Source organism: Erpetoichthys calabaricus, chromosome 7 (assembly GCF_900747795.2).
Source record: "Erpetoichthys calabaricus chromosome 7, fErpCal1.3, whole genome shotgun sequence".
Lineage (NCBI taxonomy): Eukaryota > Metazoa > Chordata > Cladistia > Polypteriformes > Polypteridae > Erpetoichthys > Erpetoichthys calabaricus.
The window spans coordinates 45,688,603-45,711,582 of record NC_041400.2 but is presented as its reverse complement, the minus strand read 5'-3'; the positions used below and the strand labels follow the sequence as shown (position 1 = coordinate 45,711,582).

The 22,980-nt window shown below is 41.0% G+C and overlaps 1 protein-coding gene across 3 annotated transcripts in view; it reads left to right on the top strand.

The window, feature by feature from the left end:
* Window positions 1-22,980, top strand: part of LOC114654091 (lysine-specific demethylase 4C-like) — a 980,420-nt gene that overhangs the window by 517,411 nt on the left and 440,029 nt on the right. For 2 of the 3 annotated variants that reach the window (XM_051930013.1, XM_051930014.1), the window contains exons 9-10: window positions 6,979-7,172; window positions 21,533-21,786. In XM_051930013.1, the coding sequence (XP_051785973.1) occupies window positions 6,979-7,172; window positions 21,533-21,786 (448 nt within the window). The remainder of the gene's footprint in view (window positions 1-6,978; window positions 7,173-21,532; window positions 21,787-22,980) is intronic. The other variant, XM_051930015.1, reaches the window with a different exon arrangement.

Here is a 22,980-nt window from a genome sequence, read left to right as displayed (position 1 = left end):
CCCTATGCTTGAACATGGTGTTCGTTATGGACAATCCGTGACGAGCACAGAAGTCCAATAACAAAACACCTTGAATGCATCCGGTCAGATATATACATTGGTTTAGATACACTGGTTGAGATATATATAAATTGGTTTGCATAGATCCGTTCTTATATATATACATTGGTTGAGATACAGTACATCTGTTCAGATATATACATTGGTTTGAATATATCCGTTCAAATATATACATTGGTTGAGATATATATATATTGGTTGATATACATTGGTTTAGATATATATATTGGTTTAAATAGATTGGATATTCAGATATATACATTGTTTGGGATACATTGGTTGAGATATATACATCGGTTTGAATGTATCCGGTCAGATATATACATCGGTTCAGATACATCCGTTCAGATATATATATATTAGTTCAGATAGATCCATTCAGATATATACATCGGTTGGGATTTACGGGCAGGCACAACGCGGCCACCCAAGTTTAGCATCTCCAATGTATATATTTATGAACCAATCTTTTCTTCCTTAACAGCCCCTCATAGCATATCTATATCTATATCTATATATATATATATATATTGTGGTGCCCGGCGGGTGTCCATGCCCGGCCGGGACGCCTAGGAGGAGTGGAGGAGGGCTTGTGCCTCCTCCAGGACACGAGGGGGCGTCCTCCCTGGTGGCTTTGGGGACCACGGGTACGGAGCTTAGAAGCTCAACCCTGTAGGGGCCCGTGGTCACCGCCAGGGGGAGCCCCGATGCCTTGGGAACATTGTCCCTCAGTACTTCCGCCACACCGGGAAGTGCTGGGGGGAAGAGACTTGAGGGCACCCGGTGGACTTCCGGCTTCTCCTTGGGAGCTTCCGCCACACAGGGGTGTGGCTACGGAAGTCCTGAGGATGCACCTGGAGCCCATCCGGGGCACATAAAAGGTGCCGCCTCCCTCCAGTCAGGAGCGAGAGTCGGGAGGAAGAAGACGTAGCGTGTTGGAGAGGAGTGGAGGCGGACCGAGAAGAGAAAAGGCATTGTGTTGTGGCCAGGACATTTGAAGGGGTGATTGGTGCTTTGTGCACTGGGTTTGTGCACCGTACTTGATTTATTATCTATAATAATAAAAGGCAAAGCCCTCACTGACTGACTGACTGACTCACTGACTCACTCATCACTAATTCTCCAACTTCCCGTGTAGGTGGAAGGCTGAAATTTGGCAGGCTCATTCCTTACAGCTTACTTACAAAAGTTAGGCAGGTTTCATTTCGAAATTCAAAGCGTAATGGTCATAACTGGAACATATTTTTTGTCCATACACTGTAATGGAGGAGGCGGAGTCACGTATCGCGTCATCACGCCTCCTACGTAATCACGTGAACTAAAAACAAGGAAGACATTTACAGCACGAGTCACACGCGGGAACGAAGGTAAATGACGTTAATTTTTGACTGTCTTTTAATACTGTGTAAGCATACATATTAACACATGTGCAATTAAACGTGTGCACTTACGGGGTGATTTCTCAGGCTTAAAAGCTCACCTTTTATCAAACGCGGGAAGAAAGGTAACTGACGTTGTTCACTGTCTTTTAATACTGTGTAACCATACATATTAACACATGTCCAATTAAAGGTGTGCATTTACGGGGTGATTTCTCAGGCTTAAAAGCTCGCCTTTTACTAAAAAGGTAAATGCAAAACTATTTTCAATCAGTTTATTGAAACGCTCCCGTTAAGGATTGCAATAACATATTCGCGAGATAAAAGAACGAAGTAGGGGGAAATGGAGGAACAGCCGCAAACAGCGAAGAGCAAAAAATTAATTAAACAATTGAGAACAGAGCGAGTTAAGCATACAAGCATGTTCATAAGGGAAACAAAGCACGGTGTAAAACGTAAGTTTCAATTAAGTTTATAGAAACGCTCCCGCTGCGGATTGCAATAACATATTCGCGAGATAAAAGTTTAATGAGAAGACACGAGGTATAAACGACAGTTTGCATCACTTTGTAACAGAGTTAAAATTGCTGTAGCGAGAAACTTTTAACTGCCGGGTCTTAGCTAACATTAAATAAACCCGTGGACATCGCAACATCACACAAGAGAGTGGCTCACGTGAAGTGACTGAACGCAGCAGGAGTGATCACTTGCATTAATCAAACCTGTTCAAAAAACACATTACACAATTGATAAGGTAGGAAAAGAATATGAAACAAGGCACGGTATAAACCGTAACTTTAAGTTTATAGAAACGCTGCCGTTTGCAATACCATATTCGCCCCTGCGAAGTGCGGTGATTTTGCTATATATATTAAACTATTTCAACCATTGTATGATCTGCTTCTCGCAACTGAAAGAGGGCACTGTGGCAGAAGTTAGCCGACTTGCTCACCAACCACAAGCGTTACCTGGTAGGTAACCACCCATACAATCAGATTGTGAATCAGACTACGAATGCCTGCAATGTAATTACCCCGATCTACATGCTGTCAAATGAACGAACCTCACGCCGTGGCACAACGTTAGGGGCTTCGCCTCTACGTCCGAGGATCGATTCCCGTAAGGGAGTGCAGTAACTCTGTACTCCTGATGAGCACACAATTACGGCGAAACACGTGTCGCATACTATGCATCTTCAAAGCACGGTGTAAACAGTAAGTTTAAATTGAGTTTATAGAAACGCTCCCGCTGCCCTTTGCAATACCATATTAGATGACTTTGTAACAGAGTTAAAATTGCTGGAGCGATAAATTTTTAACTGCCGGGTCATGTCGCGTGTTCTTGGGTAGGTACACCAAAAAATTTATACATTTATGCATGTAATGGGCAAACAAAAAATGTACTATACCCGAAAGCACTACAGTAGTACTCAATGTATCTTTACTTCTTAAATGTTAATGTTTTACTGTTTAATAATTTATACGATTCTTATATGTTATTCAGATTCTTTTATCAAAATACCAGTAACAGCGCACTCCACGATAACGTGGAGTAAATACACTTGACATTTCCATTCATAGTATTTATCCTCTTTCTCTGTACGTTTACCATTCGTTTGCTCAGAGGTTGATGCGCTTGCTGCTTAATGAGCAGCTCTTGACCCTAGCGTCCCGCTGCTTCTCTTCTTTCGTCGGCATCTTTTCCCGTTAAAACTGATTTCTTTTAAAACTTAGTATGTTTTCTTTAATTTTTCAGTTAAGCTGGCACTTAAGTCTTCAATCTACCTCAACAATGATTAGCGAAGGTGGTAGACAATGAAAACGTCAGCCGTACGCATCCGCCACGCACGCACTGGTGCGCGCAGTTGTGAGTTGATTCTACAATAAAATAAAATAAAGATAAAAAGAGTAATAACTTGCACCACCGCTATTCAATTACACTTGCCTAACGCCTCTCCTAAGGGGAAATACTGTGGGATCTGGACATCCGTCAAAGCAGCAATCACAAGCCCGATTACAAAGCGGGAAGCTGTGATTTGTCGTCTCCCTCCCATGTAACAATCACAGCCCGTGTTGCAACGCACTATGTATGTATATGTATATATGTGTATGTGTCTGTATATGTATGTGTGTATATATATATATATATATATATATATATATGTGTTCATATGTGTGGGAAAGCGAATAGTAGACGTGACGTAGTATCTGTGTACCAAATTTCAAGTCAATGGGTGAAACGGTTTGCGAGCTACAGCTCATTTAAAATCCTGGACAGACAAACTAATAGCCACGGTACTGTTTTATAGAAGAACATTTTAATGTTTAATAATTTATATTTATATGCAATGTGCTTCTTATATATTACTTCATATTCTCAAATGATAATGATGTTAATGTTGTTTATATTGATTTCTATGTTATTGTAAGTGCTCTTTATTTGTGGAAAAATAAATTTGGCAATTTAACTTATTTTATACATACATTTTATTTTTTTCTCTTGCACTCACTGAGCGAATCCACTGGCTAATCAGCTATATATATATATATGTATGTGTATATATATATGTGTGTATATATATATATATATGTGTGTATATATATATATATATGTGTGTATATATATATATATATATATATATATATATATATATATATATATATATATACATATAGATAGATATATGTGTATGTATGTAGCTATACAAATATGTATATATATGTATATATGTTTATATATATGTAGATATACAAATATGTATATATATGTATATATGTGTATATATATGTAGATATACAAATATGTATATGTATATATATGTATATGTGTCTGCATGTGTGTGTGTGTATATATATATATATATATATATATATATATATATATATATATATATATATATATATATATATATATATATATATATATATATATGTATGTATGTGTATATATATGTTGATATATGTATATATATGTGGATGTGTATATGTATATATTTATGTATATACAGTATGTTTATGTATATATATGTTTACATAACCTCTTTAACACACTACTTCTCCGCTGCGAAGCGCGGGTATTTTGCTAGTGTTTAATAAACGTGTGGTGGACGATAACATGGTGTCCGTCTGTCTGTGTCCGGGCTGCGTATCACAATATATATATATATATATATATACTGTATATGTATATATATATATATATAGATATATATACTGTATATGTATATATATATATAGATATATATACTGTATATGTATATATATATATAGATATAGATATAAATGTATATATGTATATATATGTGTGCACCTGATACGTACACTCAGCACAGACAAATACAGACACAAGTTTTTCAAACACACAGGCTTTTATTCAGTTGTTGGAAACTCTTCCCTTTCATTTCCCATTAGCAAACACAGTACATCAAGCACCTGTAATAAAGCACACAGCACTTGTTCTTCTCTTCTCTCTGTCTCTCTGGTTCAGCCTCCACTTCTCGTCCCACAAGCTTGATCTTCTCCCTCCCGACTCTGGCTTCTGAAGCAGTGGCAGTTGGTTTCTTTTATCCTGTACCCAGGAGTACATCTGGTGACCTGTCAGCGTGGTCTGGAAGCACTTGAGGGTGAGAGGAAAACCAGACAAAGTAAGGCTCCTCAGCCCCTGCAACAACCCCTGGCAACACCCATGGAACCCAGCAGTGCTGTACCGAACTCCAGATCCCATGAAGCCCTGTGGGAATCTGTGGACTGCTGCAACCCAGGGGGGGTTACCAAATAGCACTCTGGGGGAGATAATGCCCTGTGCATGTCCTCTCCCCCAGGTCCTTCCATAAAACAGTTGTCCCGGCCAGGTAAGGGTCCCTGGCCATCCACCACAATATACATTTATCTGTATCTAGTATCAAGGTACAGGTTATTTTGTTTTTCTGCTCCACTTGAGTAACTAGTCATTAACTTGTTTGTTATAGAACATACTAGTCCATGATTGACCCTGCTGCACTACAAGCCACTTTTCTTAGCCATGTTTTAAGTTTACTCTTTCAGGCTTCACTTCCAACTGTGCAGTAGTGTGGATGTAACATAGAATAGCTCATTGTAATCTGGACTGAAAGTATTTGCCCCTTATTGACAGATGTTCATTGAAAATGACAGCTATAACTGTGAGTTTGATATGTTTGAAATTTAAAAAAAAAAAGTTCATAGATGCATTTTATCATTAGGCCCTGAGCTACTTTGGGGCCCTAGGCACTTGCCTCCCCTTGCCTAATGGTTAAGTCCACCTCTGGACATCGATCAATGTGCACAGTTTAATGTTTAGAGTGTTTTTCTTTTAATCCTAGCTTCTTTGATCTGCATTCCTTGCTGTTTCTTCTATCTGTGGTATGTACTGCATGCTCAGTACATCATTTAGCACACTTTAACTTTATATAGCAATTTTCAATTTTGGTCCACAATTTGCAGTCCATGGGCCAGAACTGACCTGTCAAAACTATTTTAGCCTATGCATCACTTTGCTCTTGATAACATTATTCACAGTACAAAGATGTGCCCTTTTCTCATTGAGTAACAACAAGGTTGTTGAAAGTTTAAAAATATAGCAACTAGAATAAAGATATCTTGTTCTAGATAGATTACCCATATGGAAGAAAAAAAAGATATCTGCCCTCTTGTTTCTTTTTAAAATGATGCCACCTTCAAAGGATGTTGTGAAAGCTGTGTTTCTGTTATTGAAGATATTATATAAAACATAAAAACTATATTGTATTGTATTATAAAATCATTTAGAGATTATTGTGTGAGTTGTTTCCCTCCATTTACAGCAAAAGAGCAGTACCCAAACTTTCTTTATCCTTTTTTCTACATTTATATTGCCCTGCCCATATTGATACCTGCCATAAGGCAACTTCATCCCAGCAGGTTATTTTTGGGCTCCTCAAGACCATTGGGTATGCACAATGACAAGTTTCATATTGTACTAGCATCTGAATATTGTAAAGTAGAAAACAATGCATTGTCTTTTTTTCTGGCTTTGTTTTAGTAGGTACAGCGCTCGGATTGACCTCTGAAAAAGTTACACAGTAGCAAGTGTTTTCGGGATGCCTCATTGGCAAAATCAGACAAACTAATGAGGCATTTGGTGTGGCAAAGAGTTGATTTATTATGTAAACTTGGCTGCCTACATTTGTGCTCAATAATGACTGTCTGGATTTTAATGTTAGGTTACATTTTCTCCTGAACTGATTGTAACTCAAACTTAGACCACTGTTCTGATGCATCTCTATTATCTGAAAGGATAGAAAATAAATGGTAATAGTATTTATTTACTGTATTTAAATATCTCTTTAATAAACATCTTATATAGTAATGTAGCCTAATTTACAATTATCCAGGCACTTTCACTAAATATATTATAGACTTTAATAAAATATTATACAAATTCATCCTCACCTCCTCTCATTTGTATTTCATTGCTTTAAAGATCATTTGCTATTGTAGCTTACCAAACATAATTTATTTGTTTATTCATTTGTTTATTCTAGTGCTCCTGCAGCAAAGATATGGTCAAAATATCAATGGATATCTTTGTGAAAAAATTCCAGCCAAATCGATACCAGGTGTGGAAACAAGGAAAAGATATATACACAATTGATCATACATTTCCAACGCTGGCATCAACACCAGAACTGGATAGCTGGATAAACAGAAGAAGGAAACAAGCCACTCCATCAATGAAGTAAGCATACTTGCCATTTTAAACTCTTTTCTTAGAATTATTTTTAATTTGATTGTGTGATATTATTAGTTGCTTTCAAGGAGTATTGATAAATTGAAAGGAACTGAAATAATGCACATTTACCTTTTTATTTATTTTGCAAAAAGTAAGATATACTGTATACTATATGGTGCCATAGTCTGGTGGTGGTGGTGTTTTTAGAAGCTGTTTTGGGAGGTTTTTCATGGATTTCTTCCATTCGTTTTCAAAAAACCCAAGTTTATAATATAACAGACACAAGTAGAACAATGCAGACATTAAATGTAAATTGAATGTTTTCTCTCATGTGCATTTACCTGTGATTTACCTAGAGCAGTGTTACTTAAAATTTTTTTATCTTGCGACCCAGTTTTGCTTACTTAGTGTCTTCGAGACACAGAATCACTACCAACATTCATCCCAGGGGTTTCTGCTTGGAAAATTGTCGATAACAGTCATCCCATCCCCCTTGAAGAATCACCATTGAAGATCATTCCGGGGCCCCCATGCACAATCACGGCCAACAGTCATCCGATTCCCTTGGAGATTATAGCGGAGCAGTACCAATTCCTTAAACTGCCTGGTGTGACCCATCGCGAGGCACTCCACAAACTATATGCTACCTCTTCGTAATGAATGCAATTGTGAATCTTGACTCTGTGTAACCCAAAATCAGGCAACCCAAAATGGATTGTGATCCATAGTTTAAGAAACTATGTCAAGGTTTAGTATGAGGTTGGAATTACAGTATGTGGCCACTAAGTAAATCAATATTTTAATGATTTATACCAGGGTGAGCCAAAAAAAGTACCACATTTCAAACGTTTATTTTACAGAAACGCTACAAGATATAAAACAAATATCATTATGACACAAGAAAGGATGTACAAAATGGATTTTTTTCACTGTGTTTTAAAAATGATGTGTTCAAGGTGGTGGCCATCATTAGTGATACACTCTTCAAGTCGATTTCTGAATGCTCGCATGATTCGTTCACCCATTTCAAGGGGAATAGTGGCGATTTTGTAGTGAATAGCGTCCTTGAGGGCTTCAAAGTTTTGAGGTCATTGTGAGTATACCTTCGACTTGAGATAGTCTCACATGAAGAAATCACACGGAGCAAGATCAGGCGAACGTGAAGGTCACTTGACATTGCCGTGCAGGGAGATCAGCTTCCCCGGAAACATCTCCCTCAAAACTTTCATGGATCTCCTCACCATATTAGCTATTGCTCCATCCTGTTGAAACCTGGCATATACCACATCCATATCTTCCAGTTGGGGACGCAAAACGTTCTTTTAACATTTCAATATAATGTTCTGAAGTGACAGTGACCATTGCTCCCCTCTCCTCAAAAAAGTAAGGGCCTACAATTCCACATTCTGTAACGGCACACCAAACAGTAACACGCTCACTTTACAGGAGTCTCTGATGAAGTTCAGAAGGGCTGGTTTCATCCCAATAGCAAAAGTTTGGTTTATTTATGCAACCATTCAAATGGAAATGTACCTCGTCACTGCACATGACGATGGCATCTTGACGAACGGTTTGCAGAATGTTCACACACAACTCTCTACGTCTCTCCCAGTTTCTCTAAGTGAGTTCCTGCACTACCATCATTTTGTACGGATGGAAATTAAGGTTCTCATGCAAAATCCTCCTCAAAGACGTGTTGGAAATGCCTAAGGCAGAAGCATATTTGCACTCTGAAGATCTAGGAGACTGCAAAAGTGATGACCTTACAGCTTGGATGTTTTCAGACGTTCATACAGTCCGAGGATGGCTTGGAGATTTTCTGTTCAATGTTGTACAGGCCTGTCTAAATTTAGCCACCCACTAAAGAGTTGTTTTCCACCCCAAACCACATCCGGTTCCTCTACCTCACGCTATGACTTTGGGAAATGTGGTACTTCATTTTGGCTAACCCTGTATAAGCACAAAAAAAACTAGTCACCCCTGGCTGAATCCTATCTAATAGCGTGTTACTCCTCTGTGACGTTAAAGAATAGCTGCATTTCTGTCTGGCATGGAATTCACCAGTTTGCAGATGCACTGTAGGTTACAGCAGGCTTTCTTCAAATATCTTTTTGTGTTCTGCTGCATCCTGTTAACTTCTGATAGACAGACAGACAGACAGACAGACAGACAGACAGACAGACAGACAGACAGACAGACAGACAGACAGACAGACAGACAGACAGACAGACCGACCGACCGACCGACCGACCGACCGACCGACCGACCGACCCAAGGGGAAATTCACATACTCCAGCAGCAACATACTGATAAAGACAATATTAAATTAAGGAGTGATAACAATGCAGGTATACAGACAGACAATTTCTTTGTATAATGTTAACGTTTACCCCACCCGGGTGGATTTGAAGAGTCGCATAGTGTGGGGGAGGAACGATCTTCTCAGTCTGTCAGTGGAGCAGGACAGTGACAGCAGTCTGTTGCTGAAGCTGCTCCTCTGTTTACAGACAGACCGACCAACCGACCGGCCAAAGTCTCGACTCGTGGGACTTTAAAAAATCTCTTGAAGAAAGTCTTGTCTCATCTCAGGATTTTTTTAAATTATAGGGAGATATTAAACTGGGTATTTCTGATTTGTAGCCATTTTTTCATTAAACTCAGAATTATGGATTGCTCAGGATATTGTTGTGAAATACACACATTGACCCATGCTTAATACAACAATCAGTAGGTCATTGAAGGTTACCTCTGTAATCAAACTACTGATTAATAGTTAAGGTCTATCTTGAGTCAGTTAGCTTTGTTTTTAGAGGGCAAAATCACAAGATATTTTACAAAGTGCACAAGAATACAACTCAAGTCAACAAGATAATCAAGCACAATAAATTGATCCTTCAAAAAATAATGAAACATAGACATATAATCTTTAGAAAAAGTCTGCAAAAATAAAAAGATCAGTATACTGATTACTAAACTGAAAATAACAGTTGAGAGATCATTACAGTAGGTACAAAAGTGTTACTTAGAAATAGAGTAGGAGTGTATGGATAGATGGATGGTTAAAAGGAGACATAGCCAATCTAAATAGAGAAGAACAAAGGTGTAAGTTTAAATGTGATTTGGAAGTTAATCCTACAAGAGCCTCATGGGCATTGATGAAGCCATAAAGCTGAAAATGTGTTAATATAGAGTAGCTTAGCAAGACCTTTCTAACAATTAGCAGGCCAGTATCTGAAGATTTTGCAATCTAATGGTAATTTTAGGAAGAGTGATTTATTTTAATGTACTGTTTAGCGAGTCCTTAGCAAGAGACAGTGTAATTTAACTAGCTGAAGAAAGAAGACTGAAAAGAGGCGGCAGTGATTACGCTGCTGCCTCGCAGTAAGGAGACCAAGACTTATGAGTTTGCATGTTCTCTTGTGTCTGCATTGGTTTGCTCCAGTTTAGGTGAATTGACAATGCTAAATTGCCTCTGTTTTTGGTGTGTGTGTGTGTGTGTGCGTGCGTGCATGCATGTGTGTGTGCGTGCGTATGTTCATCCAGTGATTGAGCCAGTCCAGGGTTTGGTCCTGCCTTACATCATATGCTAGCGGGGATAGGCACAGCACCCATAACCCCACATAAACCCTGGTTTGGATTAAGCTGCTTTAAAAAGGACATGATTTGAATATTGAATGGGGAAGGGCAGGAATCCAATCAAGTCATAATTAAGGCATGAACAGAGTATTTCTACAATGGAAAAAGAGAGATAAGGTTGACAGTGCTGTGTAGCTGATTGAAAGATGTATTGACAGCATCCTAGAAGTAGCATTCAATTTCAGAGTGTAGGACTGGTGACTAAGGATGATGACATTCAGTAGAGATTTATGATTTGGGATGATATTTCTACAAGAAGGTTTTGTTAGTATACAACTGTAGGAATTCAGCAGAAACCCATGTGATTATACTGAGTAGGGTTATTTATGGGCCATTTGCATTCAGAAGAGACTTTCAAATACTTCTGAGTATAAATAGCATGAACATGAAACAGAGTTACACAGATAAAACAAGAATCCTAGTGGAAAAATTTAGATATTAAACTGAAGTGGTTAAAGAACTGAACCTTGTGGGCCTCCACAGGAAACAACCTGCAGACAAATGACAGCATGCAACTGGATAGGAAAAACACATTAACTAGTTGCATGTTTCAGTAAGGACAGCATAGTTATTTAGGTGTTTCAAGTATGTTCTCTAGTCAGCCTTGAGCTCAATGAAAAGCAAGAATAGCATTTAACTCACAATCAGAAAAAGACATGTCTTGGTGCTGAGGAAAGTCCAGAATCCCCACTTGTCATGGTGGTGCTGACTGTGTTCTAAGAAAAGTGTATAAACTTTCATCATCTATCTTCTTATCCGTACCATCTTTAACTTTATTCTGGGGTGTTTTAACACTTAGATGCATGCCCCAGAAAATAAGAGTCATTTAAAGAGTTGATTTTTTTTCTAAAATAATCAGCACAGCTACAAGAATAGCTGAAGAAAAGAGGCAGCCAATTAGCCTGTTGTGTAATTTGAAAGGCAGTTGGTTATCTAAGTGCTAATGTACAATTTATTTTATTAGAGCGTTTATGCCATTTGTATAGTCAGCTTACTTAATTTTTTTAACTTTTTACTAAATTTAGCACAATTTTTAGCATTTATTTTTCACTTAAACATTGTTATTTACAAACTATAAATATAGATGAAAATTGGCACAGTGAGTAGCACTGATCTTGTATTCGGGCTGTCACAAAAATGAGACATAAACAGATAAAGGTTTGGGGCAGCCACCCGTATAATATGGTATCCTGGCTGCAAATTCGTTTTTTTATCAATAAACAGCACTGATGTGCATACAACTGAGCCCAGAACAAGACTGAGGGAATAGGGAAAAGGTGTAGACTTTTAAAGGGGAAGACAGGAAGTGAGGTCATAGGGATCTGGGTCATGTTCTTCAGCCATTGGTTCGAGCCCGGACGTGACATCACAGGAGCCGGAGCTGGTAAGGTCTTTTTCCATTGGCTCGGTTCCGGAAGTGACGTCAAGAGAGCCAGGTGGAATCTCCCGGGAATGGTCTACAGGTAAGGGAAAAAAAGAGTCAGTGCGCTCTGCCACATCCCGGCATGCCTAAGAACTGCCTTCACTCAAGCCCTTTAGCTTCCTCCCATGTGCACGTGTGTGACAAGGCCAGAGAGGTCGTGAACCCGAGAATGCACGGAGAGCGCCCCGGCGATGAATGAGTGAAAACTTGTACGGCTGTAGGTCAAGAAACCACCTTGTGACCCGCGGATTCGACTCCTTGTGTAGGGCCATCCATTGTAGAGGTGCATGGTCCGTGACAAGGGTGAATTCCCGGCCCAACAGGTAGTACCTAAGCTGAGTGATCGCCCATTTAATCGCCAAAGCCTCCCTTTCCACCGCTGTTTACCTGGTCTTCCGGTCCAACAGTTTCCGGCTTAGGAACATGATGGGGTGTTCCACACCATTGACACTTTAGCTCAGCACGGCCCCCAGGCCTGTGTCCGAAGCGTCCGTCTGGAGGATGAAAGGCAGAGAAAAGTTAGGTGCCCTCAAAATAGGTGCGGACGTAAGGGCCTGTTTCAAGTCACCAAATGCAGTGCCTGTCTTCTCAGTCCATACCACAATGTTCGGGGCCCTCTTCTTTGTTAAGTCAGTAAGGGCGCCACTCTCTCTGAGAACTGGGGTACAAACCGGTGGTAGTACCCCGCTAACTCGAGAAAGGCTTGGATTTGCCGCTTGGTTCGCGGACGGTGCCATTTCAAAATGGCATCTACTTTGGAGCACTGTGGCCTTATGGTACCCCAACCCACCAGGTAGCCTAAATATATGCCTCGCTTAATCTAAAGAAGCATTTCTTGGAATTAACCCGGAGCCCGGCCTCACCAAGTGTCTGCAATACTGCTCGGACATGCTGTAGGTGTTCCCTCCATGTGCTGGAATAGATGACCACGTCATCCAGGTAGGCAGCACTATATGAGTCATGAGGCCGGAGCACTTTGTCCACCAGACGCTGGAAGGTTGCTGGAGCCCCGTGTAACCCAAATGGAAGGACACGATACTGCCAGTGTCCGCTAGGGGTACTGAATGTGATTTTCTCCTTCGCAGAGTCCGTTAAAGGAACCTGCCAGTACCCTTTTGTCATGTCCAGTGTGGTCAAATATCGAGCCTGCCCAAGCCTCTCGAGGAGGTCGTCCACTCGTGGCATTGGATAGGCATCAAATTGGGAGACTTGATTAAGCCGACGGAAGTCATTGCAAAACCTCCAACTCCCGTCAGGCTTACCGACCAGCACAATGGGACTGGACCAGGGACTATAACTTTCCTCAATCACACCTAGTTCCAGCATGCGCTTGATCTCAAGCTACACTTCAGCCCTTTTTGCCTCGGGAAGACGATACGGGCGTTCTCGGACAATAACCCCGGGCTCTGTCACTATGTTGTGCTCAACCAGAGAGGTCCTTCCAGGGTTCTCACTGACTACCTCCCGAACAGACCGGATAACTGTTTCCAGCTCCTGCCGTTGTCTAGGACTTAAATCCGCACTGAAGTTAAGGCTAGCTGTGTGAGCGAAGAGTGAGCGGGGCTGGCCGGAGGAGGGATCGGGATCCCTGTCCTTCCATGGTTTCAGCAGTTTCACATGATAAACCCGCTCCCTCGGCCAGCGATTGGGTTGACTCACCAAACAGTCGACGAGGCCCTTCCTCTCCTTAACTTCGTAGGGGCCTTGCCAATAGGCAAGTAACTTAGAGTGGGAGGTAGGCACTAGGACCATGACACGATCTCCCAGTTGGAACTCCCGGAGAGACATGCTGCTGTTGTAACAACGGACCTGTGCTGTTTGGGCCTCTTCCATGTGACTTTTAAGGAGGGGCCGAATCTTTCCAAATCTATCACGTAATTGCACGATATATTCTAGTATGTTTGTAGAGGGAAGAGCCTCTTCTTCCCATCCTTCTTTTAGGATATCTAATATGCCCCGGGGTTGCCACCCATACAGTAATTCAAAAGGGGAGAACCCCGTGGAGGCTTGTGGGACTTCCCTATAAGCAAAAAGGATGAGGGGGAGGAGCTGATCCCAGTTCCTTCCATCCTCGCTGACCACCTTATGCAGCATTTGTTTGAGAGTCTGATTAAACCTCTCCACTAGACCATCGATTTGAGGATGATACACTGCGGTCTTTAAATGCTTTATTTTCAGTAATCTGGCAGTCTCCTTGAACGTCTCAGAGGTGAAAGGTGTCCCCTGGTCCGTCAAGACTTCCTTGGGGATACCAACGCGCGCAAAGACCCCTAGTAATTCCCGTGCGATGGCTTTAGCAGTGGCTGAACGCAACGGAACAGCTTCGGGGTATTTGGTAGCATAATCCACGAGGACTAGGATGTACTTCTGTCCTCGGGCTCTAGAGGTCCGACTATATCGACCCCAATTCGATGGAAGGGAACATCAATCAGGGGAATAGGAACGAGAGGAGCATGGTCCTTTCTTGGAATTTGTCGCAATTGACACTCTGGGCAGGAAGTGCAAAAGCGACGAACCTCCTCATTGATTCCCGGCCAGTAGAAACAGAGCTTGATCCGCTCCAGGGTTTTTTTGGTGCCCAAGTGGCCACCTAGGAGGTGGGCGTGTGCTTACTCACAGACCTGCCGCCGGAAGGTTCGCGGGATTAGCAGTAGCCTTCTCTCCTGCCCGACATGCATTGCTACGCGATAGAGAAGGTCGTTGTCTAATACAAAGTGAGGACCCTGTGGCATTGACTGGTTAGTGCGCTGGCCATTGACTAGGACCACTGCATTTTTGCAAATTTCAGGGAATCGTCACTCCACTGCTCCCTTTTAAAGGAAGCCGGCGTCTCTCTAAATTGGAACCGTAAAAGGGAGAGAGGGTCTGGACTGACCTCAAGGGGCGTGGTTTCCTCCCGCTCCGCCGCGGCACTGGTGGATGACGTGTCGGCACGCGATGGCCTGGGAGTTGTCACGTCACTCAGGTCGGCTGCTTCGTCTCTCTCTGCCGGCTGATTACACGGCGTGGAGGCAGCTTGAGATGGCTCATCTCCGTCCATAACTAGGCCCAAGTTATCCCCAGGAGTGGTATGTGTCTCACCGCTTTTGTTATTAGACCAGTCCCGCCCTAGTATCACCAGGTGTGGAGGATCAGGGAGGATCGCCACGGTTAATTTCTGAACTGATCCTCCGTAGCTGATGACACAAACGGCTGTCCTGTACCAGCGGGTTTCTCCGTGGACACAGGTTATACCGGTCTTAAATTTCAACCACTGTTACGGTAGCACAAATCGGCAGGCAACAATGGAAATGTTGCTGCCGGTATCGAGCAGAGCAGAAGTTTTATACCTGTTAACGATCACCACGCCTGTGTGTGGGACCGCCAACGGGTTTGTCAGAGTACACCAACCCCTCTTCCCCCTCCACCTGCATTCCACCTCATTCCCAAGCGGCTTGCGCGCCCGCGGCCTCTGAGACGTCGGCACAAGCTCTGGGTTGTACAGGGGGGAGCTAGGTTTTGGGACGTACTCCGGTTGAATTCGGCCAAGGGACGGTTCAGCTCCCCCAGATTGTGAGGCCATCCTTTGTCTTTCTACGAGCTCTATGAGCTCTGCCATGTTTCTGAATTGTCTACCCCAGACCGGCTGGGTGAAGCCCTGGGGTAGTGTGTCCAGAAGCAGATAGCAAGCCACCTGCTCTGTTACTTGAAAGGGCTTGAGTTCCTGTGGCCGTAGCCACTGCTCTACCTTTGCCCATAGGGAACAGGCTTGTTGAAGGGTCGGCCGCTCTGGGTCAAACCTCCAGTTTTTCAGGCTACTCACCTGCCAGTCTGGGGCACCCCTAGGTGGAAATCAGGGCTCTGGCTTCACAGGGAGGCAGGCACTCTCCTCCGAGAGAGCATAAACAGCCCTCTTTGCCTCCCCCTTCCGACGCAGCCCAATTCTGTGAGCCCCTCCCGCACACTCCCCGGCCTGTCTAGGTTGCCTAGTGAAGCATGCCGGGGGCAGAGCCTGTACTGGGACACTCCAAAACACGGGACACCCTCCCCGCCTGGAAAATCGGTCCCGGTACGCTCCCACCTGGATGTGTTGCAGGTCCTGTCCCCTTCTCTTCCAGGACTTCTTCATCCTGCCGACTACGCCAGTGTCACAAAAATGAGACATAAACAGATAAAGGTTTGGGGCAGCCACCCGTATAATATGGTATCCTGGCTGCAAAGTCGTTTTTTTATCAATAAACAGCACTGATGTGCATACAACTGAGTGCAGAACAAGACTGAGGGAATAGAGACAAGGTGTAGACTTTTAAAGGGGAAGACAGGAAGTGAGGTCATAGGGATCTGGCTCATGTTCTTCAGCCATTGGTTCGAGCCCGGACGTGACATCACAGGGGCCGGAGCCGGTAAGGTCTTCTTCCATTGGCACGGTCCCAGAAGTGACGTCAAGAGAGCCTGGAATGGTCTACATGTAAGGGAAAAAAAGAGTCAGTGCACTCTGCCACATCCCGGCATGCCTCAGAACTGCCTTCACTCAAGCCCTTTAGCTGCCTCCCATGCGCACGTGTGTGACAGGGCTTATATGAAGTTTGTTGATCCTGTCTGCATGTGATATATCTTCAACACCCTCTGATGTGCCCCAATTCTAGTTTTTCTGCATATTTGATGCAGATCCAATTTTGGTGTAAACATAGGATATCCAAATTTTCACTTGCCCATATCAAATCTGAGTTTAAACAGTCAGATTGGGATTTTCTGTTAAGGATGTGGCTTGATAACAGTTTTGTACATTATGTGACATGGTATAAGGAGAGAAAGGTCCTGGCTTTGGGAGTATCAAAGAAGCTACCAATACAACCCCACTACTCCTGACACATATTCTGTCAATGGAGGCAGATGAAATCACGCAGAAAATGCTAAGGAATATAATACTATACCTGTTTTGCATCGACTCATCATATTTAGAAAACAACCTAAAAATTAAAGAGCATCATCAGATGAAACAAATGGGGATCCACATTTATGCTTTATCTGCATCACAACGCATATATCCCACATATTCTGAATGTGTTTATAAATGGTCAGGACACATATAGACCATGCAATGTAAATACCACAGACTGAATTGGATTTCTTCACCATTCAGTCTGGTAGTGTAAACACTGCCTAGGTTACCTGGTGATTCCATACTGACACATTGTGAGCAATAGGTGTGTGTGTGTGTGTGTGTGAGAGAGAGAGAGAGAGAGAGAGAGAGAGAGAGCAAATGCTGTGATGGACTGGTGCCCTGTACAAATCTGTTTCCTGCTTTGTACCCAGTACTACTGGAATAGGCTATGGCCTCCATGACTATGAAGAGGATCTAGTGTGTTTATGAGTTGAAAAGAAAGGTTAGGTAAAAAACGATTTTAAGTGCTTGTTTTTTAAGCTGCAGGCCTCAAAAAGTAAAAATTTCTGAAGCATGTAAAACTTTATATAGACACTGTAGACACTGCATATTTTTGTTGTGCTCATTAAATTAACATAATTTAAGAGTTCTTTCAATGCAATTACAAAGACAAAAAAAATTACAGTGTAGTGTGAGCTTCTTGTAGGTTTTAAGTTATAACACAACATCACACTTTAAGGCAAAAATTATTCAGGAATTTGTCTAAAAATACACCTCCATAATTAAAAGATTTTGAGAAAAAAGTCCAAAAAACTGTAAACGTCTATTTATGTGTTCTTCTCTTATTAAATTGTTGTCTGAAGATTCTAAATCTGTACATGTAATTAGGACAAGTTTAACTTTATATCAGACTTCTAATTAAAAATTAAATGTCATCAATTACTACCAAGACATTTTTGGACCCCAGGTGAAAATTTCAAGAATTTGATACCTCCTCGATTTGGTTATGGATGTATTGAGTCATGGGATTAAAGTCCAATCTCCCTACTGCATGCTTTTTAGAGATAACATTGTGTTGTGTAGCACAAGAAAGGAGGAAGCGGAGAGGAAGTTGGAAGAATGGAGAAGGGTTTTGAAAGAGAGAGGGTTGAAGATAAATAGGAAGAAGATAGATTGTATGATGCCTAATGATGATAAGGATTCAGAAGTTAGTCTGCAGAGACAGCTATTGAAAAAAGTCGATACATTTAAATATCTAGAATCAATGGTGGCCCAAGATGGTAAACTAGCTGCAGTGTGGTTTGAACAGTTGGAAGAAGGTATCAGGAGTATTATGTGATTGAAGAATTAAGGCAAAGGGTGAGGAAAGATTTTTTTAGGACAGTGCTCAGACTAGCAATGATGTATGAAGCTGAGACATAGACAGTAAAGGGAGTGCAGGAGAAGAAGTTAGGTGTGGCAGAAATGAGAATGTTGAGATGGATATGTGTACTTACAAAAAGAGACAGAATAAGAAATGAGACAAACAGAAGCACCATAAAAGTGGGAGATATGTCTAAGAAATATAGGATAGTAGTTTCAAGAGACATGGACATGTGAAGTGGATAAACAATGAAAATGCAGGCCAATGAGTGATGTGGATGGAAGTATAGGAGAAGAGAAAAGCCAAAGCAGAGGCGGAATGAAAAAGTAAAAAGATATGTGATGGAAAAGGGTCTGATTGGAAGGAGGTGCAGGACTGAGCTGAAGTAGGAAAAGATAGAGAGGAAGAAAAAGGTTAACTTTCACTCTTAGCTTATGTTATTTTACAATATATTACATTTGGTGTTGTTTGCTCAAAGAATGAATAAAGCTTTCACAGTAGCATTAAAATCCTAGATAACACATAATAAATCTAAAATATAGTAAGAATTTTAAAATGAAAATTTAAATTTCAATTTAAATTGAAACCCTTCATCATTGGGCAGCTTGCCAACAGAAGGGGAAAGGCAATTGAACAGATTTGACCTCAATCATTAGCCTTGTTCTCTAATCCATTCTGTTTCTGTCCATTCCTTAAATCAGGGATTGGTAGGGCTATGAAACTTGACTATTTTGTGTAAAGTACTGATGCAGAAAGTTTTTAAACCCCTTCACTTGCTGTACATTTTATTGCATTGTAGAATTAATTTTAATAGGATAGATTAGCCATTTTTCCCCATTAATCTATACTTGGTGTGGCACTACAATTTGTGGTCAACACCTGCGTATATAAGGTCCCACAATTCACACTGTATATGAGGACAAAAAGCAGGTCATGAAGTTCAAGTAACTCCTTTTAGACTTCTGTGATAAAATTATGGTGAGACGTAGAGAAGGGCACGGGTATAAGATTAATTCTATAGCTTTGTGTATTCCCAGGAACTCAGTGGCTACTCTTCCTAGGGTTGGTCATCCGGCCAAACTGAGTAACCGGCCCAGAAGAGCTTTAGAGTACATGAACTACTACCTCAGCAACACTCCATCAATCTTAAGTAAAAGGTGTCAGACAGCCCATATGGGTTTGTCAGACGGCATTTTGAGGACTCTGAGAGCATGAGGAAGAAGATTCTCTGGTCTGATGAGGCACAAATTGCACTGTTTGGGACAAACTCCATGCACTATGCCTGGCAAAGACGAGACAGTGCTCATCATCTGTCTGATATCAGACAGGGTAAAGCATGGTGGTAACAGTGTCATGTTATGAGGGTGCTTCTTAACAGCAGGCTCAGGGAGACTGGTCAGAATTGAGGAAAGGATAAATGCAGCCAAATACAGAAAGGTCCTTGAATAAAACTTGTTTTGGAGTTAACACAACCTCAGACTGGGATGACGAATTACATTTCAGCATTAAATGACCCAAAGCAAACAGCCAAGACAACACTGGAGTGGCTTCTGGGCAAGTCTCAGACTGTCCTGGGAGTGGCCCAGCCAAAGAAGAATGGAATAACCTGCCCAGATCCAAGTGTACACAGTTTGTAGGGACTTACCCAAAAAGACTCAAAGCTATGAAAAGGGGCTTTTACAAAATACCAAACTAAGGGTCTCAATATGTATATTAATGAAAGGTTGTTTCCACTTTGTCATTATGGGTTATTGAATGTAAATTTATGGGAAAAAATTCAAATTCATCTGTTTAAACGTAAGCCTACAACATATGCAACATATACTGCATACGCCATATGCAGACAATGAAGGGGTGTGAATACCTTCTGAATCTGCTGTGTTTTCCTGTTTATGATATACTAGGGGGAATCATGAGAAAGGCAAGGATCATGGTGTTCTTATTCCACTCTTGCAGCTGATTAACCTTCATCAGTTGTGTTACAGATGTCAACAGTAAACTACTGTAGTTAGAAGAGATGGGTTTGGCGAAGTGGAGTGTTGTTGAGTGGAAGTATGAGGTGAAGCAATTTTCTATGTAGATATTATTTATTTCTATAGTCATTGTTATAACTTACTATTCCGTTTTTTCAAAACCCACATGTTCTAATACTGGGTAAAGGGAGACTGGAGCATTGGATCAGTAGCACTGAGCACAATGCACTCTGGATGGGATGTCAGTTCACAGCAGCGCACCCCCACTTATACTCCCATAGTCATTTATACAGGACCACTGTAGAGTTAATGATCAGCCTCACCTGCACTTCTTTCAGATGTGTGAGATAACTATGTCACAGAGGACAATCTTTGTGAACATGGAGAATGTGCAAACTCATGCAGGCAGTGAATGGACCAGAAAAAATAGATATTTCAATTTTGCAGTTTTTTTTTTAATTTGTAATTTCTTATGAATAAACCTGCACATGCAGTACAATAGTAAAGACACATTAATGTAAATATTTAGTACAATATAAAAATCCATCAACTTAACTAGATATTATTGTGAGGTCCTAAAACTAAAAGCAAAAATTATCTTTCAGTAAAATATTTTTTTTTTTCATTTATATTAGCCACAAGAAGAATGAATCATTATGAGCTAGATAGATAGATAGATAGATAGATAGATAGATAGATAGATAGATAGATAGATAGATAGATAGATAGATAGATAGATAGATAGATAGATAGATAGATAGATAGATAGATAGATAGATAGATAGACCTTTGTGTGACTTGAGAAGATTATTTCTGACTTCATTAATGTGTTAAATTTTTTTTGTACTTCATGTGTTCTTTTATATCCTTGATGCATAAGCAGTGATTTGTGAAAGGGAGTATACTTCTATATAAAACAACCTTAACCAAAGATGGGCAAAGCTAAATGCACTGTATTTCTTCACTTTTCCTTACAACAAATATGATCTTGTTCTACTCAAAAAGATAATGCCACTTTAAAATAGTGTAAAGTTGCCTTATATGAATACAGCAGTGCATCATGTTTTTGACAGTCATTCCTGACACTGACAGTGCTGTCTCTTACAGCAGATTCCATCATCCCCGATCTCGATCTAAAAAGGCAAGAGCTCCAGAGGACAAGAGGACACCCAGCAAGTCAGCTGTAATTGAAGCTGTTGTCATTGGAGCTGTCACAGATGGCGTCAAAGTCAAGAAAAAACCCGAGAGGACGGCAGAGAAAGTGGAGCTGCAAGAGATAGAAGGGCTGTCTGAAGGAGTACAGGAAAGCATTAGCAAAATCCAGCAGCTTCACAAGCCAGTAGATACAATCCAGTTATCAGGTGAGATAAGGGATGATTATATGTCAGCCATCAATTGTATTACCAGCTGTCTAAAAAAAACATAATTCCCCACCTGACAAGCTCTACTCATTTTTCATTGACCTCCTTCTGTTTTACTGTTCAACTTGAGTACTTCAAGTTTCATATTTTGGGAATGCATATATTCTTTCTCTTGCTCTCTCTCTCTGTCTGCATAAAAAAAAATTTTTTAAGTTAAACTTAGCCTGCTGTTCCTAGTTTCCACTGGAGCAAGGTAAGGATTTTCTAATTCAAAGGCAGATATTGTACTGTAGACAGTGGTTGTTAATCACAGATGCATTCAAATAAAATAACAAGAATATGCTAATATTTTATTTTGATTTGTATTAACCTGGCATAAAAATCCAGTATATTTCCATTAACTTTATAGTGCTCTCCTAATGGATGCTTGAAGCATTTGAGGTAAGTCAACTGTACTGGAGAAACATTGGGGTATCAACTGGGTCACCCCATTTAATAAAAAGTGACAGAATAAATAAAAACGCCACACAATGGTGCAATAACAGAACTTAAATTGCTCACAGCAAGGAAATTTTAGAAAATCAGGTCTCGTTTAGAGCTCCTTCTCTCATCAGTGGGAGTCCAGAATGAGACACCACCTTCTATGAGTGTTTCGATTTTATACTCCTCTGACCAGAAAGGGGCAGAGTCAATTGCCCTCACTGGGTGTCTTCTCCTGGCTGCTGGAAAAGAAAAAGAACAATTCTAACTTTGAACATTCCAGAGTTCAAATGCTAAACTCAAAAGAAATTCTACCTGGAGTTTGAACGATGCTTCTATGTTCAAACTACGAGCGCAAAGTGTAAACACATGGTGTTTACGTGTGCCCGAGTCATCTCTCACTCTCGCTGTGAAAGCATCTCTTGTGTTACACTTGTGCGTTTTCAGTGCTTTTTTTCACTTGACGGAACTCAGCTCACGGAGAAAAAGTGCTCCCAGCTCAAGCCAAGGCTTCTTCTCTGTGTGTGATGTGCCTGGAGTTGTATAGGGTAAATAATACAGTATATATTGTTATGTGATATACATGCATTTCATGTGTGTTCCGTGTCTATAAAGATCTGTTTAAATGTAGGATGAAAGGAAATGCAAGAAATGCTGAACACATACTTAAAGTAGAAACTTTTTCCATATTATACTAATAATGACGTGAAGTGT